At 39.2% G+C, this 20,336-nt stretch overlaps 1 protein-coding gene across 1 annotated transcript in view; it reads right to left on the minus strand.

The window, feature by feature from the left end:
• Positions 1–20,336, minus strand: part of CSMD2 (CUB and Sushi multiple domains 2) — a 356,715-nt gene that overhangs the window by 256,503 nt on the left and 79,876 nt on the right. The window contains exons 3-4 of the mRNA XM_039329926.1: positions 6,781–6,893; positions 3,052–3,129 (exon numbers count right to left, since the gene is read on the minus strand). Of these exons, the coding sequence (XP_039185860.1) occupies positions 3,052–3,129; positions 6,781–6,893 (191 nt within the window). The remainder of the gene's footprint in view (positions 1–3,051; positions 3,130–6,780; positions 6,894–20,336) is intronic.

The raw sequence follows: 20,336 nt of genomic DNA on the forward strand, positions 1-20,336 counted from the left end.
TCAACACCTATCTGGAAATATTGGTAAAAGTAATAACAAAATATGACCAGGAAAACAGATTGCCAGCTGCATCAGAGAAAACATTTAAATATTTCCTTTCTACACTAGAAATGGTGAGAATCAGATGTCTGCAATTTCTGTAAGGGGAGTTGATTTCAAGTCTCTAATATCCTTCATACGTAACTGCTTCTCAAGGATCCATTCTAGAAAATAGAGTTTCCCACACTTCCATTGGTTTGTTTGCTCAGTTTACTAGTGACATAGTGAAACAATGATTCCATGCTTTCTTGCAAGTTCAGCCCAAAGAGACTGATGCATATTAAATATCTTTTGTGTGTAATTAAAACAAATTCCCTTATCAAGGTCAATCTTTGCTGCTGCAGTCAGAAAGGTGACAGTTGCAGAAGATGCACTACTGATTCAACATCTGGATTCAACAGTTCGGCCATACCAAGATGCAATAGAAACACGACAAGGGTGAACACAATGAGGGCAGAGGAACATGTCATTAGAGAGGGAATAGAGATTTATTTGGTCTGAATCCATATGCAAACATGCTGAAGTTTTTGATGCTATGTAAGCACTAGAGTACACCTTATTTTATGGATAGTCATTTGCAAAAGTATGCATGCTAGAAAAAGCACCCCCTCTCCTTCCCCTCCACTCCATCCGAATTATAGCACAGAAATAGCCACAATATTTTGTGTCAATATTTTTCACATGGGTCTCCCTCTCTTTTCTCCCCAAACAAACTGATACAGAAATAGAGGGCAAGGGATAAATCTATTACAGGGGAAAATAATCTGACTAAAACCGAGATCAACAGATTTGCTCATTTCCACATGCTGCATATGTCAAACATTCATTGCAAAATTCAGGGCTTAAAATCACTGCAATACAATATTTATTTATTTATGTTTATATATCAAACTTCTCAACCACCCATCCCGCTCACAGACGGCTCTAAATTCAAAAGAAGCTATGGTAAAGAGGCTGCCTATGAATAAAAATTGTTTCCCCAAATCAAAACCAGTCATGGGTCCACAATTGGTTATAACAACCTTGTGAAAGGAAGAACCCCAGAAATGTTATCCGTCAATGTTAAAGCATATTGAAGGAGAAGGATTTACCTTTATATCTATGTTTCTCTAGGAAGGAAGTATTAGGTATTTGGGTAACTTAGTACAACAATGCTAAGCACATACACACAAAAACACCAAAGCTGACTGGGAAGATTATTAACAACTACAACTATGATCTTGTTTTTCCTCAAATTTTAAATTACTGTACCTGACACTATGGACATTCTTATAGAAAGAGAAGAGTTGTCGCACCAAAGCTGCTTTACTGAAAATGTTCATTAATGTATTCAAGATTGTAATATGAGTCTCTTTCCTGAAACATGGGAATTCAAAACCCATAAAATCAAGTATAACCAACATGCTAAGAGGAACTTTTCCCTTTCTGAAACGTTGCTAGACAGGAGTTGAAGGAAGTGAGATGCCAACTTATTCTCTCATATCAAGATCTAAACGTAGTTAAACACATCTGAAACTCTCATTTCCATTTCTCAAACTTGCAAGTTTTCTGACGTAAACTTCTGTTTGGAATAGTTTACAGAGCAGTTTGTAATAGATTGGGTCATCCATGGTAGGTTTTTGAATTGAGAAAGATAAAACCAGTCAAGATTTATTTATCCGTTTGTTCGTTTGTTCGTTCATTCAACTTCTATTGCTGCCTTTCTCAGTCAATGGGTGGCTTACAAAATATAACAATCTGAGCTGTGAAATATCTTAGCATCTTGAGAAGGTTTTTTAAACTCTCTTCACAGTAAGAACAGCTCTCAAGTTCTTTAAATGTTATCTACAGTGAAAATATTAAGAGCTTGAAAAGTCCTCACTCTTCCTCAACTCTTCCATTATCAGATCATCTACAGCTAATTTGTACAATAACAGGTGAAAAACTAGAGCTGAGCAATAGAGCAGAAGTGATCACTTGGACAAGCAGTAAATACACATTTTCTTTCCTACTGTCTTTTCATCTTTGATGGAGAACAAGATGGAATAAAGACCCAGAATGTCCACGTTCAATGAACTTGTTGAATAGGAGTGAGTTCTTCCTCCCGTTCTTAAAAGGGCTCACTTTTTTCTACGTCTAATGAAAAAACACAGTTAGTAGCCGGTGTTTGTGGGAAATGTGCCCCAAAAGTTACTTAAGAAATAAGGCTACTCTGAGATGTGCGGAAAAAACAAGTGTCTTGAAGATCCTTTCTATGTAAAAAATCAGACTAAAACATTGCAGAGGTGAGAAGGACAGTATAACTCTACATTAGAACCTGAGCTACAGACCATCGTGTTCCTTCCTAAATGCCACCCATTGCCTCGACAATTCATGCAAACAGAGGTCTTGTCTTTGACTCTTTGGTCCCTAAGAAAATGTAGATCTCAGACACAAAATAACATATGGTTTTACACACACACACACACACACACACACACACATACACCCCATTTCTGGAATGTCCAAAAGCTATTGCTTCTTTATTAAGAAAATGTGCAGTAGATAGACCCAATGACATTTAATATATCAGGAAAGGAAAAGGAGCCTGACCGTGTTTTAGATTATTGTTTTCTTTCATTGTTTGTTTTTGAACAATTGACCCAAGCTTTCTGACATTTGTGTTTGTCAAACGTGTATTTGTTTCTGTCTGAATTACTTAGTAGAGTGCATGGCATACAGATGAGAAATCAACATCCCTGCAGTCCTGCAGAGGACTCCTAACAATATGTACAGCATATGGTCCACTCCACTGTGCACGCGCACGGGCACACACATACACACACTCTCACACAGGCATCCCTTACAGAGTTAGTATGTGTTTGCGAATGGAACACTAAACGGAGCAGGTGAGGCAATAATGCAGGGTAGGAGGGGAGAACAAGCATTACCATTTTGAAAAAGAGTGGCATCATTCTGGTGATTGCTGGAAAGTCATATGGGATGTTCAAGGTGCTCAGTCTCACTCAACATGCAATGGTGGTTGAAACTTACACACAGATGTCTTCTGGTTCATGTCTTTACTTGGCATCAGTTTCACTCCCCGGGACTTAATCTCCATTTGCTTTTTGACTAAAAAGGGAATGCAAGAGAAGAAGATTCAACAAAAGCAGAAGCTACAAGAAAAGAAGGCATTTCACCTGACCAGTTAATTCTAAGATTATTTGGAAAGCCAAATTATGTTTCCGGAAGAAACAAAGCACTGGGGGACTTTTCCTGTTCTTCTTTGCAATTTATATATTTATTTGTTTGATTTCTATGGCCACCCATCTCGGTCAATGACTTGCCAGTTAACACAAAAGTTCATTGATTGACCAGCTTGCCATCTCTCCAAGCAATACCAACAAATCACTTTCATACAAATCAACCATGAAAGTTCCCCATTAAACACAAAAAGGTGTAGGGTGAAATGTTATCATTGATGTACCATTTCAGAACATATAACATATTTAAATATTAAAAAAAAAGCACCACATTGAATATTAAATATTAAAAATATTATTTTATTATTTTACTCTCTCACACACACACACACATACATCAACATACAAACCAAGGGAAGATACACTTCCAATAGTTTTCTTTTACCTTTGACACCATGGTGCCCCTCATTTGCCTAAACACATGCAACCCTCCATAAATTAAGATGTGCAGAATCTTGAGATCTCTCTAGATCTGATCAATGAAACGTAAGAAGCTACCGACACTAATATTAGCTATGATGAGACTGTGACATTCTCATTTGATTTGCAGTGGGTTGCTTGAGCGAGCTCAATCAAATATTATGAAATTTAGCAAATCTTAAGAATAAGAGCTAATTGGGGGAAAGTAATGTGGATTTATAGGCAGCTGTTACATATAAGCTGGGTTGACAAGATCAGAAATGAGGAGGTGATAAGCCGCCTGGGAAAGCCAAGGGAAATCATGAAAACAATTAAAAAATAAAAATTAGAATATTTTGGACATGTGATGTGACACCCAGAAAAATATGGCATACTCTGTATAATCCTCCAGGGAAAGTTTGAAGGCAAATGAGGTCCAGGCAGAAGAAGAACATCGTGGCTTCAAAATCTAAGGGACTGGTTTGGACAAAACTCAGCAGCACTTTTTCGTGCGGCTGTTGATAAAAACAGGATCGCCAGCATGATCGCCAATGTCCAAAAACGGATATGGCATAAGAAAAAGAAGAATTAAAATGGATCACAAAATAGAAGCTAAGGATTGAAATGGCTACCAACTCTGGCTTTCTGAAAAAGTTTGGAAAGGTGACTTGAGCGGAAAATGGAAGGATCAAGAATAATCAGTCCTCAAATACTTATAACTTCAACCTCTATTGTTTGCTTTTGAAAAGTCAAACATTTGTCTTTCGTAAGGATAAGTAATGCCTTTAAAATAATCAGAAGTCTTTTAAAAAAATAACAATAAGACATTTGTTCTTAATCCTTTATATCCTCTGGCACTTCCACTTCTTGGAAACTTATATTTTATAGCAAACACTTAAATATTATGTTGGTGGGGGGGGGAAATGTTGTTTACCAAAATCACTGGGTTACAACTTTCTGACATTTGCCTTAATCAGAGAGGAAATTACAGCAAAAATCTTTACTTCACATTATTTTTTTAAAACTTTTTTTTTGAAGGCATGATTCAAGCAGGTGTACTTTTAATAGCACAGTAGTAATCATGACTGATTTCTCTTTCCTTTTTTTTTAACTCAACAACATCCTGTCTACAAAGCGATGTTCAACTGAAAGTTTATGACTCAATAGCTCAACATATTAAATGTGAAAGATGATTCATAAAGTGCCTAATCCGGTCGGCTTGACTATTAGAGGAGGGAGATGAGAACATGGACTGAATTAATACATATCTGTATTCAACAGGACAAAGTAACATCGGGGGTCTGTAAAATGTCATTTTGGGCAATAACCACACTCATCCTTGTAAGAGGCACCACAGGAGCTGCCTTCTGTAGAATGACATAAAAGAGGGAGTATGAATAAAACCTAAATTTGATTTAGTTATATATTGTTAATATGTTTCTCCGAGCTTTGGAGGGGGGGGGTATGTGCAAAAGAAGCTATGTGTACACCAAGAGACTTTTAGGGGAGAGTGTGCCCAGTGTCCCAGCTTGTGCAAATAATGATTCAGATTTTGAAGTCAGATGAAGCCAGGAGTATGAGCAGGATCTTGTTGCTTTCGTCAGAAAGAGAGAAGCATCATTATGGCATTATGCTGTAAGTTCTGCCCATTGTCAGCATGCATGCAAAATTGGAACACACATACAAAGTGGTGAAGCTTGTGTTGTGAGGCTGCAATGCTGTTCTCATCAGTCTGATGTCAGTCATTACCCCCGCCTATAGATGAGGCTGGAGCCATGTTTTTCCTTCAAACCAATTTAGGAAATCAGCTAAATACATACATACATACATACATACATACATACATACATACATACATACATGGGGGGGGGGATACAGGAATTATTTCAGAATTTTAGACTTCCTAACACACTGCTGCTTATTGAATCATGGGCTTTAATGGCCCAAAAAAAAGTATTGGAGGGAAAAAAAGGATTGACAGAGGAAATAATGAGAATGGGGAGTTTCAAATCTTACAGTCTAAGGATAGGAAGGGACCTTTGAGATCATCTATCACAGCATGGACAAAAATGCCTTTCTGTAATCAATGAAGTAGACATTGATTTATTTTTGGAATTCTTTGTCTTTCACATATACACTATACATCATCCCTTTTTTTTGTTTGTATGTACACTGAAAGCTTATGCACTGGAGACAAATTCCTTGTGTGTCCAATCACATTTGGCCAATAAAGAATTCCATTCCATTCCATCTTGTTCCCCAGACCTTTTTGAAACCGTCTTGAACATCATGCTTTCCATGTTGGGCTCTAATCTGCATTGGATGACCTAAATGTTAGTTTGTTAGCAGCTGAAAATAATGGTATTGTACAATAATTCAAAGCCCCTATTAACTCTCTTTTCTGTGGTACTGGTGTTTGATACCTGTTGATTCCTGTGTCTTTCATTTTCTCCCAGAATGCCATTATTATTTATTCTCTGATGCGGAACTGGAAGTAAGTAAACTTGATGCAATTATATACTGGCTGCATCAAAATTTCTTACACGTGCATAAAGGTCAAACTGAATTACTCTCTTTTCAAGAATGCAGTAGCAAAACACAGTGTAGGAGGAAGTGGTACGATATTAGAAATAGGCTGGGGGGGGGAGTGTATTTGATGAATATTTTTAAGGAAACCAACAAAATTTGCAGTATCCAACTAATGGATTGGGATGGTTGTTATTTTTTAACTGCACATTTCTCTTGAGTTTTGAAATGCAGTTTTTGTTCCCAAAATTACATACATAATGCGAGTATTAGGAAGGATGTGTACAAATGATTATTATTTATAACCCATCTCTCAGTTGTACGAGAGGGAAAGTGCATGCCGTTTTTCTATATTATTAAGTCACCAACCACATCCACTGAGTGAGAATAAAGCTGCTGGAATAGCAATTTCTCATGCTGACATTTGTACAGTTTGTCCCAATATTTTAGTCAATGCACATGAGAAACATAGAGAAGGAAAATAATTAGAATAGAAAATTGCCATGTGCATCCGCAATCCATTTTAGGAATTACTGTAGTTGAAACAGATTTTGAAAGTGGCAGCCTTAGAGCTAGTTAGGATCCTGCAACTTACCCTGATATTGTGCATTGAAACCCTTCTGTCTGTGGTTCCCATCTGACAGAAAGTGAAGACGAAGCCAGTTTTTGCTGCTGATTACAGGAGCAGGAAGATTTGTTCCTGTAAACCTGCAAAAAGAAAAAAAAAGGGAAGCTAACAGAAACAGTCAAAGACATTTTTTAAAAAAAGTTCTCCTCTATGAAGATGCCTAAGGAATTCCTACTACAACCATATGTTTCAAATGCCCTTGAGATGCAAATCAAACTGGTTTATGCAGCCTGTTATTTACCCACACAGAAATACTTGCAATACAGGTATACACTTGCAATACAAAAGAAACAAAAAGTTAAACCCAATGGCGATTTTTGTTGTTGGTAGTTGCGAAGTTGTGTCCGACCCATCGCGACCCCATGGACAATGTTCCTCCAGCCCTTCCTGTCCTCTACTGTCTTCTGGAGTCCATTTAAGCTCACGCCTCCTGCTTCAGTAACTCCATCCAGCCACCTCATTTTCTGTCATCCCCTTCTTCTCTTGCCCTCCATCTTTCCCAGCATTAGGCTCTTCTCCAGTGAGTCCTTCCTTCTCATAAGGTGGCCAAAGTCCTTGAGTTTCCACTTCAGGATCTGGCCTTCTAAAGAGCAGTCAGGGTTGATCTCCTCTAGGACTGACTGGTTTTGATCGCCTTGCAGTCCAGGGGACTCGCAGGAGTCTTCTCCAGCACCAGAGTTCAAAGGCCTCAATTCTTTGGCGCTTAGCCTTTCTTACGGTCCAACTTTCACAGCCATTCATTGCAACTGGGAAAACCATGGTCTTGACTATACGTATGTTTGTTGACAGGGTGATGTCTCTGCTTTTTATCTAATTTTTGTGGCTAGGTTAGTGCTCCATCCAGGTAAAATTACCTCCCCACTTTAAAGGCACAGAAATTAAACTGCTTATACTGCCCTGTTGCCAGCGACAATGAGAATGCTGCCTCTGCTATCTTGTCCTATCACTAAAGACTTTCTGGGAAGAAATGATGTTTGGCAACAGCAAAGGGAGAGAAAAAAGTGTGTGTAATGCTTCCCAAAATGTCCACAGTGATCTTCCTTCTTTTCATCTAGAATGGATGGTATATCCTGCTCAGGTGAACTTCAATATTAGGGGTGTTTGTGTGTGTGGGGGGGTGTAGGGTGTGCCCTTGAGTCAGTCTTGACTGCTGGTGATTTCCTGCAGAAATGCCCGCAGTTCTTATGGGAAAATTTCATTAGAGGTTTGCCATTGTCTGCTTCCTAGGGCTAAAGATCACTCAGCTGGCTTTGTGTCCAAGGCAGGATAGAATTCAGAATCTCTTGGTATCTAGCTTGCTGTTTTCATCACTATGTCTAACTGGTTCTCTATTAAATTAACATTAGAAACATTAGCTAGCTTAGCGTTAGTAGTGTTAGACACTTTAACTTTAAAAGAGATGCCAGAAAAATATTAATGGTGTTTCCATAATTTATACTTCATATTTTAATTTTGAATAGCCGTCATCCATCCTTTTTACAAGGTTTATGTAAGAAAAGAGTTTGCCACGCTTTCTAGAAATCAAAAGCAGCCAATTACTCAGAAAACTGGAGGGCAAACAATTCTGTAAATCTGCTCTTATTTTATCACCACCTTAATAAATATTTAACAGAATTTAATCTAATTAATCTCCACAACCCACTATTTTCCTGCAAGTGATACTGAATACATAGTAATGAGAAAACAAAATGAGAAAAAAAACAATTACACAAAAAAAAAAACTACACAACAATCTACAATTTTGTCTATGGAGATTCTCAGTCATCCAGGTCATGGTTGTCCCAAAGATGCTTTTTCAATAGGCAATTGGACTTCATTTTTTCTTGAAATTGTTCGGAACCGAAGAAGCCTCTGGGATGAGAAGTAAAACATTTTCAAGAAAATCAAAGTCCAGTTGTCTTTTGAAAAAGCATCTTTGGGACAATCTACAACTTTAAAATATTTAAAATTTCTATAGTTAAAGTCTAGGGGGAGAAAAGGATTATCCTCACAGTGTTGTCAGCCTTCAAATTTAAAAAAAAATGACTTCTGTACTAAAGAATCCTTATTACTTTTTCAAGAAGCATGTCCAATTCCGATCTACATCTAAACCAATATAAACCAATATAAACATTTTATATATATATATATATATATATATATATGTGTGTGTTTGTTTTCTGAGGTTTTCGCGGGTGTTTGTATGTAGGTCTTTGGTTGTTCAGGTTTTCTCCCGTGTAAAATTGGAAGTGTCTTGGCGACGTTTTGACGAAGTCTCATTCGTCATCTTCAGGCTGGTGTTTCGGCTTCGTGCTTCTAGGAGCACGAAGCCGAAAACACCAGCCTGAAGATGACGAATGAGACTTCGTCGAAACGTCGCCAAGACACTTCCAATTTGACGCAGGAGAAAACCCGAATGACCAAAGACCTACATATGTATATATGTATATAGTGTAGGAAGAAATTCAGGTGAAGAATGCCAGAATGAACAGTTCAAGAGCAGCACTGCTTTCAAAGATGGTTATTCTGAGAGAACACATCTTTCTTGAACAAGTGTGCAAATTAAAAAAAAACAAACAATCCAATAAAATATTATCAGAGAGGCCATAAAAACTCATGGATCAATTTGGGAGCTCTGAAATGGCAATGGGAATTTCTAAGCACTGTACAGCATTAATTCCCTATTTATGAATCCAATTAAATAAGGAGCTCTTCTATTAACACATGTGATACTATTCTTTTTCAAAAATTAAATTTCAGGGAATAATTGGAGAGGGGAGTTAACAATAAAAGGAAAATGTCCTGGACAAATCATTATGGATTCTATCAGAAACAAATGTTTACCTAATATTCAGAGACACCGCTGAAAATGGGAATATATGAGAGCAAAATTAATGGCCTTAACTAGAGCAGTTGAAACAACATTAACATAAGAGCTATTATAGAATCCAATTACTTTTAACCAAAGTCCATTTCAGACATTTTATTAGAGACAGTGTCACATTAGTTATCTGCTATTTGCCTTCTGAGAACAGTTCTATTTTGTAAGAGTAGAATTAAAAAGGAGGAGTTTGCAAAGACGATAATGATGGAAAGAAATGTCCTATATATTCTCCTTTTGAATAGAATGTCATAATTCTATTGATATTATTATTATTGTAACCATCACGATGGTCTTTGTTAGATTTATATCCTGTGAATACTTCAGGACCACAAGGTAATTAAATAGAGCTCTACCATCCTTTTATTCCGCAATACTCCTGTGAGGGAAGCTGGAGATTCTCCATCTTTCAGGTCATGGTTGTCCCAAAGGTGCTTTCTCACGAAGCAATTGGACTTTCTCCTGATGACACAGGTAAACCTCCAGGTGGCCTCAACGACTCTCTAAAAGAGTGCAAATGACCAGCTGTCTGCAAGGAGTATAAATCCTTCCATTCCCCACCATCCAGTCAGAGCTGAAGAAGCTTCTTGCATGAGAAGCAAAACGTCTTCAAAAAAGCATCTTTGGTTACTTTTATAGAGAACCCTTTCTATTAATCTTAGAAAATATGCTAACTCAGCCTGCCTTCTAAGGTTTAGTGGGAGGCAGAGCGGATCTAATACAAGTAATCCTCAACTTGAGCCCAAAAATTCTGTTGCTAAGTGAGACATTTGTTAAGTGACTTTTGCTCCATTTTACAACCTTCCTTGTCTCAGTTATTAAGTGAATCACTGCAATTGTTCAGTTAGTATTAATGCCACTTTACAATGCCTTGGTAAGGCCACACTTGGAATACTGCATCCAGTTTTGGTCATCACAATGTAAAAAAGATGTTGAGACTCTAGAAAGAGTACAGAGAAGAGCAACAAAGATGATTAGGGGACTGGAGGCTAAAGCATATAAGGAACGGTTGCTGGAATTGGGTATGTCTAGTTTAACGAAGAGAAGGACGAGGGGGGACATGATAGCAGTGTTCCAATATCTCAGGGGCTGCCCAAAGAAGAGGGAGTCAAGCTATTCCCCAAAGCCCCTGAGGGAAGGACAAGAAGCAACGGATGGAAACTAATCAAGGAGAGAAGCAACCTAGAACTAAGGAGAAACTTCCTGACAGTGAGAACAATTAATCAGTGGAACAACCTGCCTCCAGAAGTGGTGAATGCTCCGACACTGGAAGTTTTTAAGAAGAAACTGGACAGCCATTTGTCCGAAATGGTACAGGGTTGCCTGCCTGAGCAGGGGGTTGGACTAGATGACCTCCAAGGTACCTTCCAACTATTATTATTATTATTATTATTATTATTATTATACATTTTTGACAGTAAAAGAGATGGGTTCAGGCATACTGAAACGTAACTTCATCATGAGGTCTTACTGGTGAGAAAAACCACATAAGAACTGAACCACATTTTGGTTCTTATTATTTTTTAATGAATGTGGTTAATGGGTGATAATCAGTTGCATGTCACCCATTTTGATAAGCTAATGATGTGAAAAGCAGGAAAAATGTAAAAATAAAGACACAAAATCACCTTAAAGAGGTTGAAGAAATTTGACCAGTGGGAAATCTGGTGCAAATTGAACTGATCTATACTTTCCTGATCCACGTGTAAATGTGCACAGAATTAGATTTTGCACTTCTCTAATTTTTTCATGCAGTTCACAGTCCTTGGCTTACAAAAAAGAAAGAAAGAAAAGAAATAGAGAAATCCTATTTAGATAGATAACCTTTATTGTTATTTTTTACTCTGCACACAATAGCACACATTAAAAATGAAATTTAGTTGCTTGCTCTCAAAGTGTGCACATACATAACACAAATTTAAACATACTATATACAACATATGTATAGACCTACACCCTTACATATAAGTAACTTATAAATATAGACAGGGCAGAACAGTCTTCTTCCTGTGCTTTCAGGAATGTTTAACAAATGCTTCTCCATTCTTTTGTTAACCATACTCACTTCTTCTCTCCATTTAAACTTTTCTTCTGAATTTCCAATCTAATTATCTCAAGGGACGAAGAGCTGGCCCTTAATTTGAAAACATGTTATTTTAGGCAGTCCTCTTTAATAAAACATAGGGAAGAATCTTCTATTTGCCCATCTCCATCTTATTTTACCAGCAAGATGAAAGAATTCCCACTAGGGCTGGACCTTGGCAATGGAAACAAGTAATTAGGTCAAGTTGTTCTTCCAGATTAAAAGCCACAGGAGAAGGAAGCGGGACTACTTCTCCAAATAAACCCATCCTGTTTCCAAACAGGCTGATATAACTAAAGCTCCAGTGATACATGACAGGGGTTCACAAATATCAAACACAGACGCTATGTTCACCTATAACGTGCTTAACCAAGACCAAGACAAACTAATAACTAGATTCACACAATACACTAAGAACTTGGTTGTTGTTGTTAGTTGTGAAGTTGTGTCCGACCCATTGCGACCCCATGGTCAATGTTCCTCCAGGCCTCCCTGTCCTCTACCATCTTCTGGAGTCCTATTGAGCTCACGCCTACTGCTTCAGTGACTCCATCCAGCCACCTCATTCTCTGTCGTCCCCTTCTTCTCTTGCCCTCCATCTTTCCCAGCATTAGGCCCTTCTCCAGTGAGTCCTTCCTTCTCATTAGGTGGCCAAAGGACTTGAGTTTCAACTTCAGGATCTGGCCTTCTAAAGAGCAGTCAGGGTTGATCTCCTCTAGGACTGACCGGTTTGATAGCCTTGCAGTCCAGGGGACTCTCAGGAGTCTTCTCCATTGAGTCCCTTGGTTAGAGGTTTTTTTTTTTTTTTTTACAAATTAATTTGATGCCTTGACCCTGGTCATTTGGTTAACAGAATGTGTGAATGCAGCCAGTGAAGGATTATGATATAGAAATGTGGACTGCAATCCAAGTTGCAACCAACGTATTTGATTTTGGTTCAGGAACCAACAAATTCCACTGGTTTACAAAAAGGCTACAGCTCTAGAGGTATTCTTGTTACTACTTTAAGTAGTAACAAGGAAGTCCTAACCAATTAGCTTTCTCTGCATTGACCAAGGAAAAAGGGGATTAATGTCCCCAGTCTTTGAGACAATGAGAAGGACTGTCTTCCTGCTACCAAAGGAATGAAGGTAGGGGTTGCTCTTTGTTAGAAGATGTTTGGAAAATGGAAGGCAGATTTGTTTGTGCCCTTAATTGTCCAGTCTACGGACTGATGTAACCATATATTCCATATAGTAGCTGGATGCTTAATTTTAATTTAAAAAAAAAAAACCCAAACACATAGAATAGACTTTAGTAGAAGTGCACGTGGACATTCAGGTTTATTTTTATGAAGAAAACCTCACAAACTGAACATCCAAGGGAAGCAATTTCTCAGCAGCTCCAATTCAAATGGTTACTGTTGGCTTATTCTGTGACAATTTATGAGAGCTGAGCAAAAGAACTGAAACTTTTACGGTAACCACCGGGTGTTCCTAGAGAGGCCAATCTCAGAAGGAACAATCTTCCAGATTTCGCTGGAGATAACCTCCAATCCAATCATTATATTGAGCACAATTTTGGGTTACATTCCCGTGAAATATGCAAGAGCTTATGCAAACTAATAAGAATCACCTGGGGCTGTCATCTTTAATCATCATCATCCATTTTCATATTACATTTCCAGGCTAAAAAAAAAAAACTTATGGAAACAAAGGACCACAGTGAGATGCTTAATTCACTCTTAAAACAAAACAATAGGAAATAGAAAACCCACAAGTTATTTGAGTTCATCTCTGAACGCAACACTAATTCTCAACTGCCCAAAAATCAAAATGAAGAGACCTCTCTTGCCCAAATGTAGAGAATAACATGGAAATAACATGGACAAGAAACCATGGTTGAAAACTGGTCAAAGAGAGAAGCAACCTGGAATGAAGGAGAAACTTCCTGAAAGTGAGGACAATTAACCAGACAATTAACCTATATCATCTCAGTCACTTGTCTGAGATGGTATAGATTCTCCTGCTTGAGCAGGGGGCTGATTAGAAGACCTCCATGGTCCCTTCCAGCTCTAGTCTATTCTAAGAAATGTTAGTATTTGCATTTCAGCAATGCAACCTTTTCCTGAATTTTTTCATTTTCAAAGCTAGAATATGAAACCTAAGACAATCAGTGCATTTAATTCTTTAAATGCTGATTCTTGCTAAAACAGGCCACAGTTGATGTCCTGACACTACTGTTGCTGCGTGCCATCAATAATAATTGTGAATCAAGTGGCATACAAATTTATATCATCATCATCATCATCATACCCAACGACCAGATGGAGAACAAATGGCAAATGCCTTTGCAACATAGTAGATCCTGAGATGCAGTGGAACAGTGGGAGGGGACAGGGGGAAATCCCTGGGCAAACTGAAAATGAAACTAATGATTACATATTCCACAGTCTTTGGGTGAGACATTTAATCATATATAAGTAGTCCTCAACTTAGCTCCAGTCTTTTCTGCATTTTGCTTTCCCAGTGGAATGATGACAGTCTGTGGCTCTCTAACCATAGCTCAAATAGAGTGTTCAACAAATCATACACTGACAATGCTAAATGGAGGAGAGGGAGATAGTTGGAGCCTGGGAATTTTTTGTATTTAGATATTTTGACTTTCTTGTAACTGAAACTAAATATGGCACCAGAGAAGCTATGAAAGAACAAGCAAAGAAGGCTAATTGCTATGAAAAAAATGAGCAAGAATCATTTGAAAAATAATTTGGAAGAATAACTTTTCCTCTGCTTTTTATTACAGAAGCCTGCCTTTTTTTAAATTGTCCCTGTGACCCTGGGAAAAGATGGAGCTGCTTTAATAAATTGATGTAATATGAACACAACTCTTTAAAACAGCCATATCTGTCACAAGAAAGGCTGAAAAAAGGTGGATTGTTTTAATGAGGAATGGGATATGCGGTGCTTGTGTGAACGCAGAAGCTCTTCTTTCAATCTTTCTTGAAGCATGCATGCTCCTAAAATTTGCAAACTGAAAAAAAGAATAGCTAGACATTTTTCTTACCCTCTTCCTAACTTATTGAAATTCGAATTAATAGTCCTTTTTTCTCTCTCTACTTTGTATCAAAACATGTAGGAAGAGCAGAGCTGCCAATTTTCTTCTAAATCTTTAGCCTCCAAATATTTTCAGTCATTCGTATTCCACCTAATGCTCAGGCATTTTGTACTATTGCATAATAATCATTTCAGCAGCAATAAAAGTAGCTTTCTGTTCTATTATTACTAAAAAAAAAATACACTGTGTCCTTTTCTTTCCAGTATATTTGCACATAGCTTTATAGTTATTGCAGCCTACTTCATCATTTGTCATTTTGATCTCTCCAGAGATCTGCCTCAAAATGCAGCTGGCTGCTTTCGAATTTCTATCCAAACCGGCTCGTAATGTCACTCTTGGGGAAATAAACAAGAAGCCAAATTAAGCAGCTTCTTCCCAAATTCAAGCAGTAACAATCATGATCAGATCCATCACTTTGTATGTCAGCCCAAATCCCTTAGATCAGGGGCACCAGGGACAGGTTACATGGAGAGAGATTTTACCATGGACTGGAGGGGGCATCATTTTGTGTGTTGCCTGCATCCCGCGGATGGGGCTTTGCCTGTTTGTGCGGCCCGGTTGCTGGCATGCCGTGGCCTGGTACTGGTCCAGGGATGGGGGGTTGGGGACCCCTGCCTTAGATAAAAGTCAGAGTGGAAAACAGATTTGGGCACCTTGGCTACCGTTGGTTGGCATTTGGCAGAAAAGGAACGGTGTGCCAGGAAGTCAAAAGAAAAGCTGGGATGGGAGCAAAACTTAAAAAAATCAATCCCAGCACTTATGCTTTTAAAAGTGGATGTAATAATATTAGTGTGTACTGGGAAAATATGTTTTGTAAATTAACCTTGTCGTGATTTATTCTGCAAATAACCACAGAAGACCAAGGTAGGGAACTAGTGGAGAGGCTTATTTGCTAGAGACTCCCTGAGAAAATATCTGGATTGGACGTTCTAAATCCAAAGCATGGAATATCCCTGATTCTTTAAATCACTCTTAATGTATTTCTTGGTTGAGTGTTACTATGTCTCAGGAACCATCTCAGAAGTTGCCAGATCCGATCAGAATCTTGTATAAGCCAGTTTTGGAAATGCTTAACTTGCTAAGGATAATGAGAAATATTTAATTATAATTAGCCGCTGTTCAAAGCCTATCTTCAGTGGGAATATTCATTAGACATTTCCATATGTGTCTGAACTATTCCTCCCTCCTCACTTTTGTGCATATTTTCCATAGGCAAACATTCTCTCTCCCTCCCTCTCACATGCCTCTACAGGCGCATGAGCTTAAGTTTACCAAGCTTAAGTTTAATGAGGCATCATTTCTTTGGATTGCTGTAAGGCTTCAGGAGCTGAAAAGAGAATCAAGAGGTTAATAGCTAAGATGCTTGAGGTTCTGCTCGTGGGGCACCCTTGGAAGAGCAAAGCTTTAGATATTTAAATTTAAAAGAAACAGCCCTAGTGAGGCTGTGCTTTTTGCTCTTCAGTGGAGAGAATACCATTGCAAGCTCGTTCTTTTGTGTAAAGCAAATGCCCTTGCAACAACAAATTCAGACTCACTTGTTATAGGAAGGAGTGGAAACATGGTCGTTTGAATTGCCTTACCCTTGGCAAAATGATGACTGTGTTGGTCTGTGAGAAGTGAAGTAAGTGCTGGCATGGTGGGCAGCACACAAGTTTGATAACTAAAGATGGATGCTAGCTGATTGGTGGGAGGGCAGAGGTCAACCCCGAGGCCTCTTGAATGTGGCGTGCGGCAGGGGTTGGTCCTCTCCCCCCTCCTATTTAACATTTACATGAAGCCACTGGGTGAGATCATCAGACAGCACGGGGTGAGGTTTCATCAGTATGCTGATGATACACAGCTATATATCTCCTCCCCAAGCTCTCTCAGTGAAGCGGCTGATGTGATGGGTCGTTGCCTAGAAGCCCTGAGGGTCTGGATGGGGGTTAACAGATTCAGGCTCAATCCTGACAAGACCGAGTGGCTTTGGATGTTGCCTCCCAAGGATCATGTCGACTGTCCAGTGTTGACTCTAGCGGGGGGAAATATTCCCCCTTTGGAGCGGGTTTGCAACTTGGGTGTCCTCCTGGATCCACAGCTGAATTTGGAACATCGTTTGATGGCTGTGGCTCGGAGGACCTTTGCACAAGTTCGTCTGTTGCACCAGTTGCGACCCTACCTGGACCAGGAGGCTCTCCTTACAGTCACTCATGCCCTTGTCACCTCACGTTTGGACTACTGCAACGTGCTCTACATGGGGCTACCCTTGAAAAGTATTCGGAGACTACAGTTGGTCCAGAATGCAGCCGCGCGAGTGATAGTGGGTGCTCCTCGATACACCCACGTTACACCTATCCTCCGTGAGCTGCACTGGTTGCCTATTGGTCTCCGGGTCCAATTCAAGGTGTTGGTCATTACCTTTAAAGCCCTATATGGCTCAGGGCCAGGCTATTTGCGAGACCGCCTACTACCTCATAGTTCCCTACATCCGGTTAGATCCCACAGGCTGGGCCTCCTTCAGGTCCCGTCGGCCAAGCAATGCCATTTGGCGGGGCCGCAGAGGAGGGCTTTCTCCGTGATGGCGCCCACGTCTTAGAACCAGCTCCCCCCAGAGATAAGGACCGCTCCCACCCTGTTGGCTTTCCGCAAGCTGCTTAAGACCTGGCTTTTCCGGCAGGCCTGGGGTTTATAAAACCTGACCCCTGGATGACTGTAACTGTACTGTTTTGTTGTCATGTTTTATGTTGTTTTTATTGTTAGCCGCCCAGAGTCCTACGGGAGTGGGGTGGTTTATAAATTTTAAAAATAAATAAATAAATAATGTACCAAGACAATGAAGTGCTACATTAGGACAAAATAAAGGTTTGAGATCAGTACGTTCTCAATAGGGTGTCTTGGATTTTCTGTGTTGGGCAAAGAAAGCCTCTACAAAAGAGTGTATTTAAAATTTACATTTTCTCATTCTTTGCTTATCAAGGTTGCATAACAAAGTTAACCCAAAACACTAAGTTTATAGAAAGGCAGATGTAGATAAGAAATCACTGGGCTTCAACCCTAAATATGTGTGCATACAAAAAAAAGATCAAGGATGGTTTGCTAATGGCTTGTTCTCCAGCAATATCTGAGTACTGTCAAACACTATTCCAGTTACCAAGATTCAGTGTCAAACACAACCTTAGCCTGAAATCTCCATACTGAAACTAAACTAAAATGAAAATCGTGTGGTTAATTTTTATACATTATCTTTGTCAGTGCTTGATTTGTCTCATGCTTTTATCACTTCTTCTGTTTCCTTGTTGTTTTTTAAAAAACTATCCAACCTGACGATTACTTCTGGAAAACTCACACAATTGCACATTGTTTTGCCAATTTAGCAAAGCTGGCTCTCTAGATTAGCCACAGCACTACTGAATTCTGCCTATTTTGTGGCTTTGTATAGTTTCCAAATCGGTATCAGGAACCATTTGTATCCTAGTGATAAGTCCATTCCCTTCGTTATTTCTAACCCAATTCAAAGATATTGCAAGAATGGAGATGAGCTTTTTATGACTTCAGGCAAGTAAAGGGAGGAAAGAATTAAGTTGCCCTCGAAGGTCATCTTTGCAAAGCTGTCAGTAAATGGGCCTTCCCTGAGGATTCATAAAATTGAAAAATCTGTTTGTCATATATTAAAACACTGAAATGAGGAAGATCAAATATTATTAAATTTCTGAGCAAAAATTATTAGAGGTAGGAAGTCCAGCTCCAATTTTAATATAACCTCAAATGGTGGTCGGAAAAAAGAGGAGGGATAGAGAGAGGGATGGGCAGCAAGTGATGTAAAGGCAGACTAAATGTTTTATCCCAGCATGTCCCTGGAATCCAATCCAGCGCTATCTAACAAAATGAAATTCAATGGTGAAAAAAGTAAGGTTCTACATTTAGGCAAGAAAAACCAAATTCACAGATATAGTATAGGGGGTACCTTGCTCAATAGTAGTAACTGTGAGAGGGATCTCGGAGTCCTAGCGGACAATCATTTAAATATGAGCCAGCAGTGTGCTGCAGCTGCCAAAAAAGCCAACACAGTGCTGGGCTTCATTAACAGAGGGATAGAATCAAGATCACGTGAAGTATTAATACCACTTTACAAGGCCTTGGTAAGGCCACACTTGGAATACTGCATCCAGTTTTGGTCACCATAATGTAAAAAAGATGTTGAGACTCTAGAAAGAGTACAGAGAAGAGCAACAAAGATGATTAGGGGACTGGAGGCTAAAATATATAAGGAACGGTTGCTGGAATTGGGTATATCTAGTTTAACAAAGAGAAGGGGGGAACATGAGCGCAGTGTTCCAATATCTCAGGGGCTGCTACAAAGAAGAGGGAGTCAAGCTATTCTCCAAAGCACTTAAAGGCAGGACAAGAAGCAACGGATGGAAACTAATCAAGGAGAGAAGCAACTTAGAACTAAGGAGAAACTTCCTGACAGTGAGAACAATCAACCAGCGGAACAACCTGCCTCCAGAAGCGGTGAATGCTCCAACACTAGAAGTTTTTAAGAAGAGACTGGACAGCCATTTGTCCGAAATGGTATAGGGTTTCCTGCCTGAGCAGGGGATTGGACTTGATGACCTCCAAGGTCCCTTCCAACTTTATTATTGATCATTGCACTGTCAGCCAGATGTTCAGACTGGATTTGGCTTTTTGTCTACCTATCGAGTCCTTATCCAAGACCTGGGATAGGCAGATGTGGATATTTGATGGTATTACAGATATCGTCGCAGGATGGAAGCAGTTCCTAATAAGGCCGCCTTTTGCAATTGACTAATAGCGAATTTGTCAATGCCGATGGTGTTCAAGTGGTGCTCCAGTTGTTTTGGGATTGCACCCAAGGCGCCTATGACTATTGGTACTACTCTTGCTTGCTTTTGCCAACATCATCATCATCATCATCATCATCATCATCATCATCATCATTAAGATTAAAGTGCATTTCTGTCTGCATATATTTACTTTTTTCTTAGCTCTGTTTTTAAGAAACTATTTCCATAAACATTGATCTCATTCCCCCCCCCCTAAATTGCTGGAGCAAGAAGATATGACAGGAGACACCTTATCTTAGGGTCCTGTAACATCTGAGGTCCTCTTGCCTTGTACTTCTTTAGAAAAAGAGTTTTTGAAAGCAGAGTTCGAAGTAATGGATTGAGTACATCAAAGTAAACCACAATTGGCTCAGTTTATTGAAAATGCTAACCCATATACCAGGGATGGCATAGCTGTGGCCACAGGAGTCTGGTATAGGCCATGATGATGTCACAGACTTCTTCATACATTAGGTAAATCATATGCATTATAAAATTTGCACTGTTATGCCATAATGCCAATGATGCACAGTACATGAATTGCCTTGAGTCGCAATATCACAATGTGCAAACTCCCCATGGTTCCCCACCAAATTGACTATAATATCCCAGCAGCAACAGCAAATAGAATAGGGTTCTTAGAGATATTCACCATCATCTG

This window comes from Crotalus tigris, unplaced genomic scaffold (assembly GCF_016545835.1).
Source record: "Crotalus tigris isolate CLP2741 ecotype Arizona unplaced genomic scaffold, ASM1654583v1 scf7180000017614.5298720, whole genome shotgun sequence".
In the NCBI taxonomy this organism is placed as follows: domain Eukaryota; kingdom Metazoa; phylum Chordata; class Lepidosauria; order Squamata; family Viperidae; genus Crotalus; species Crotalus tigris.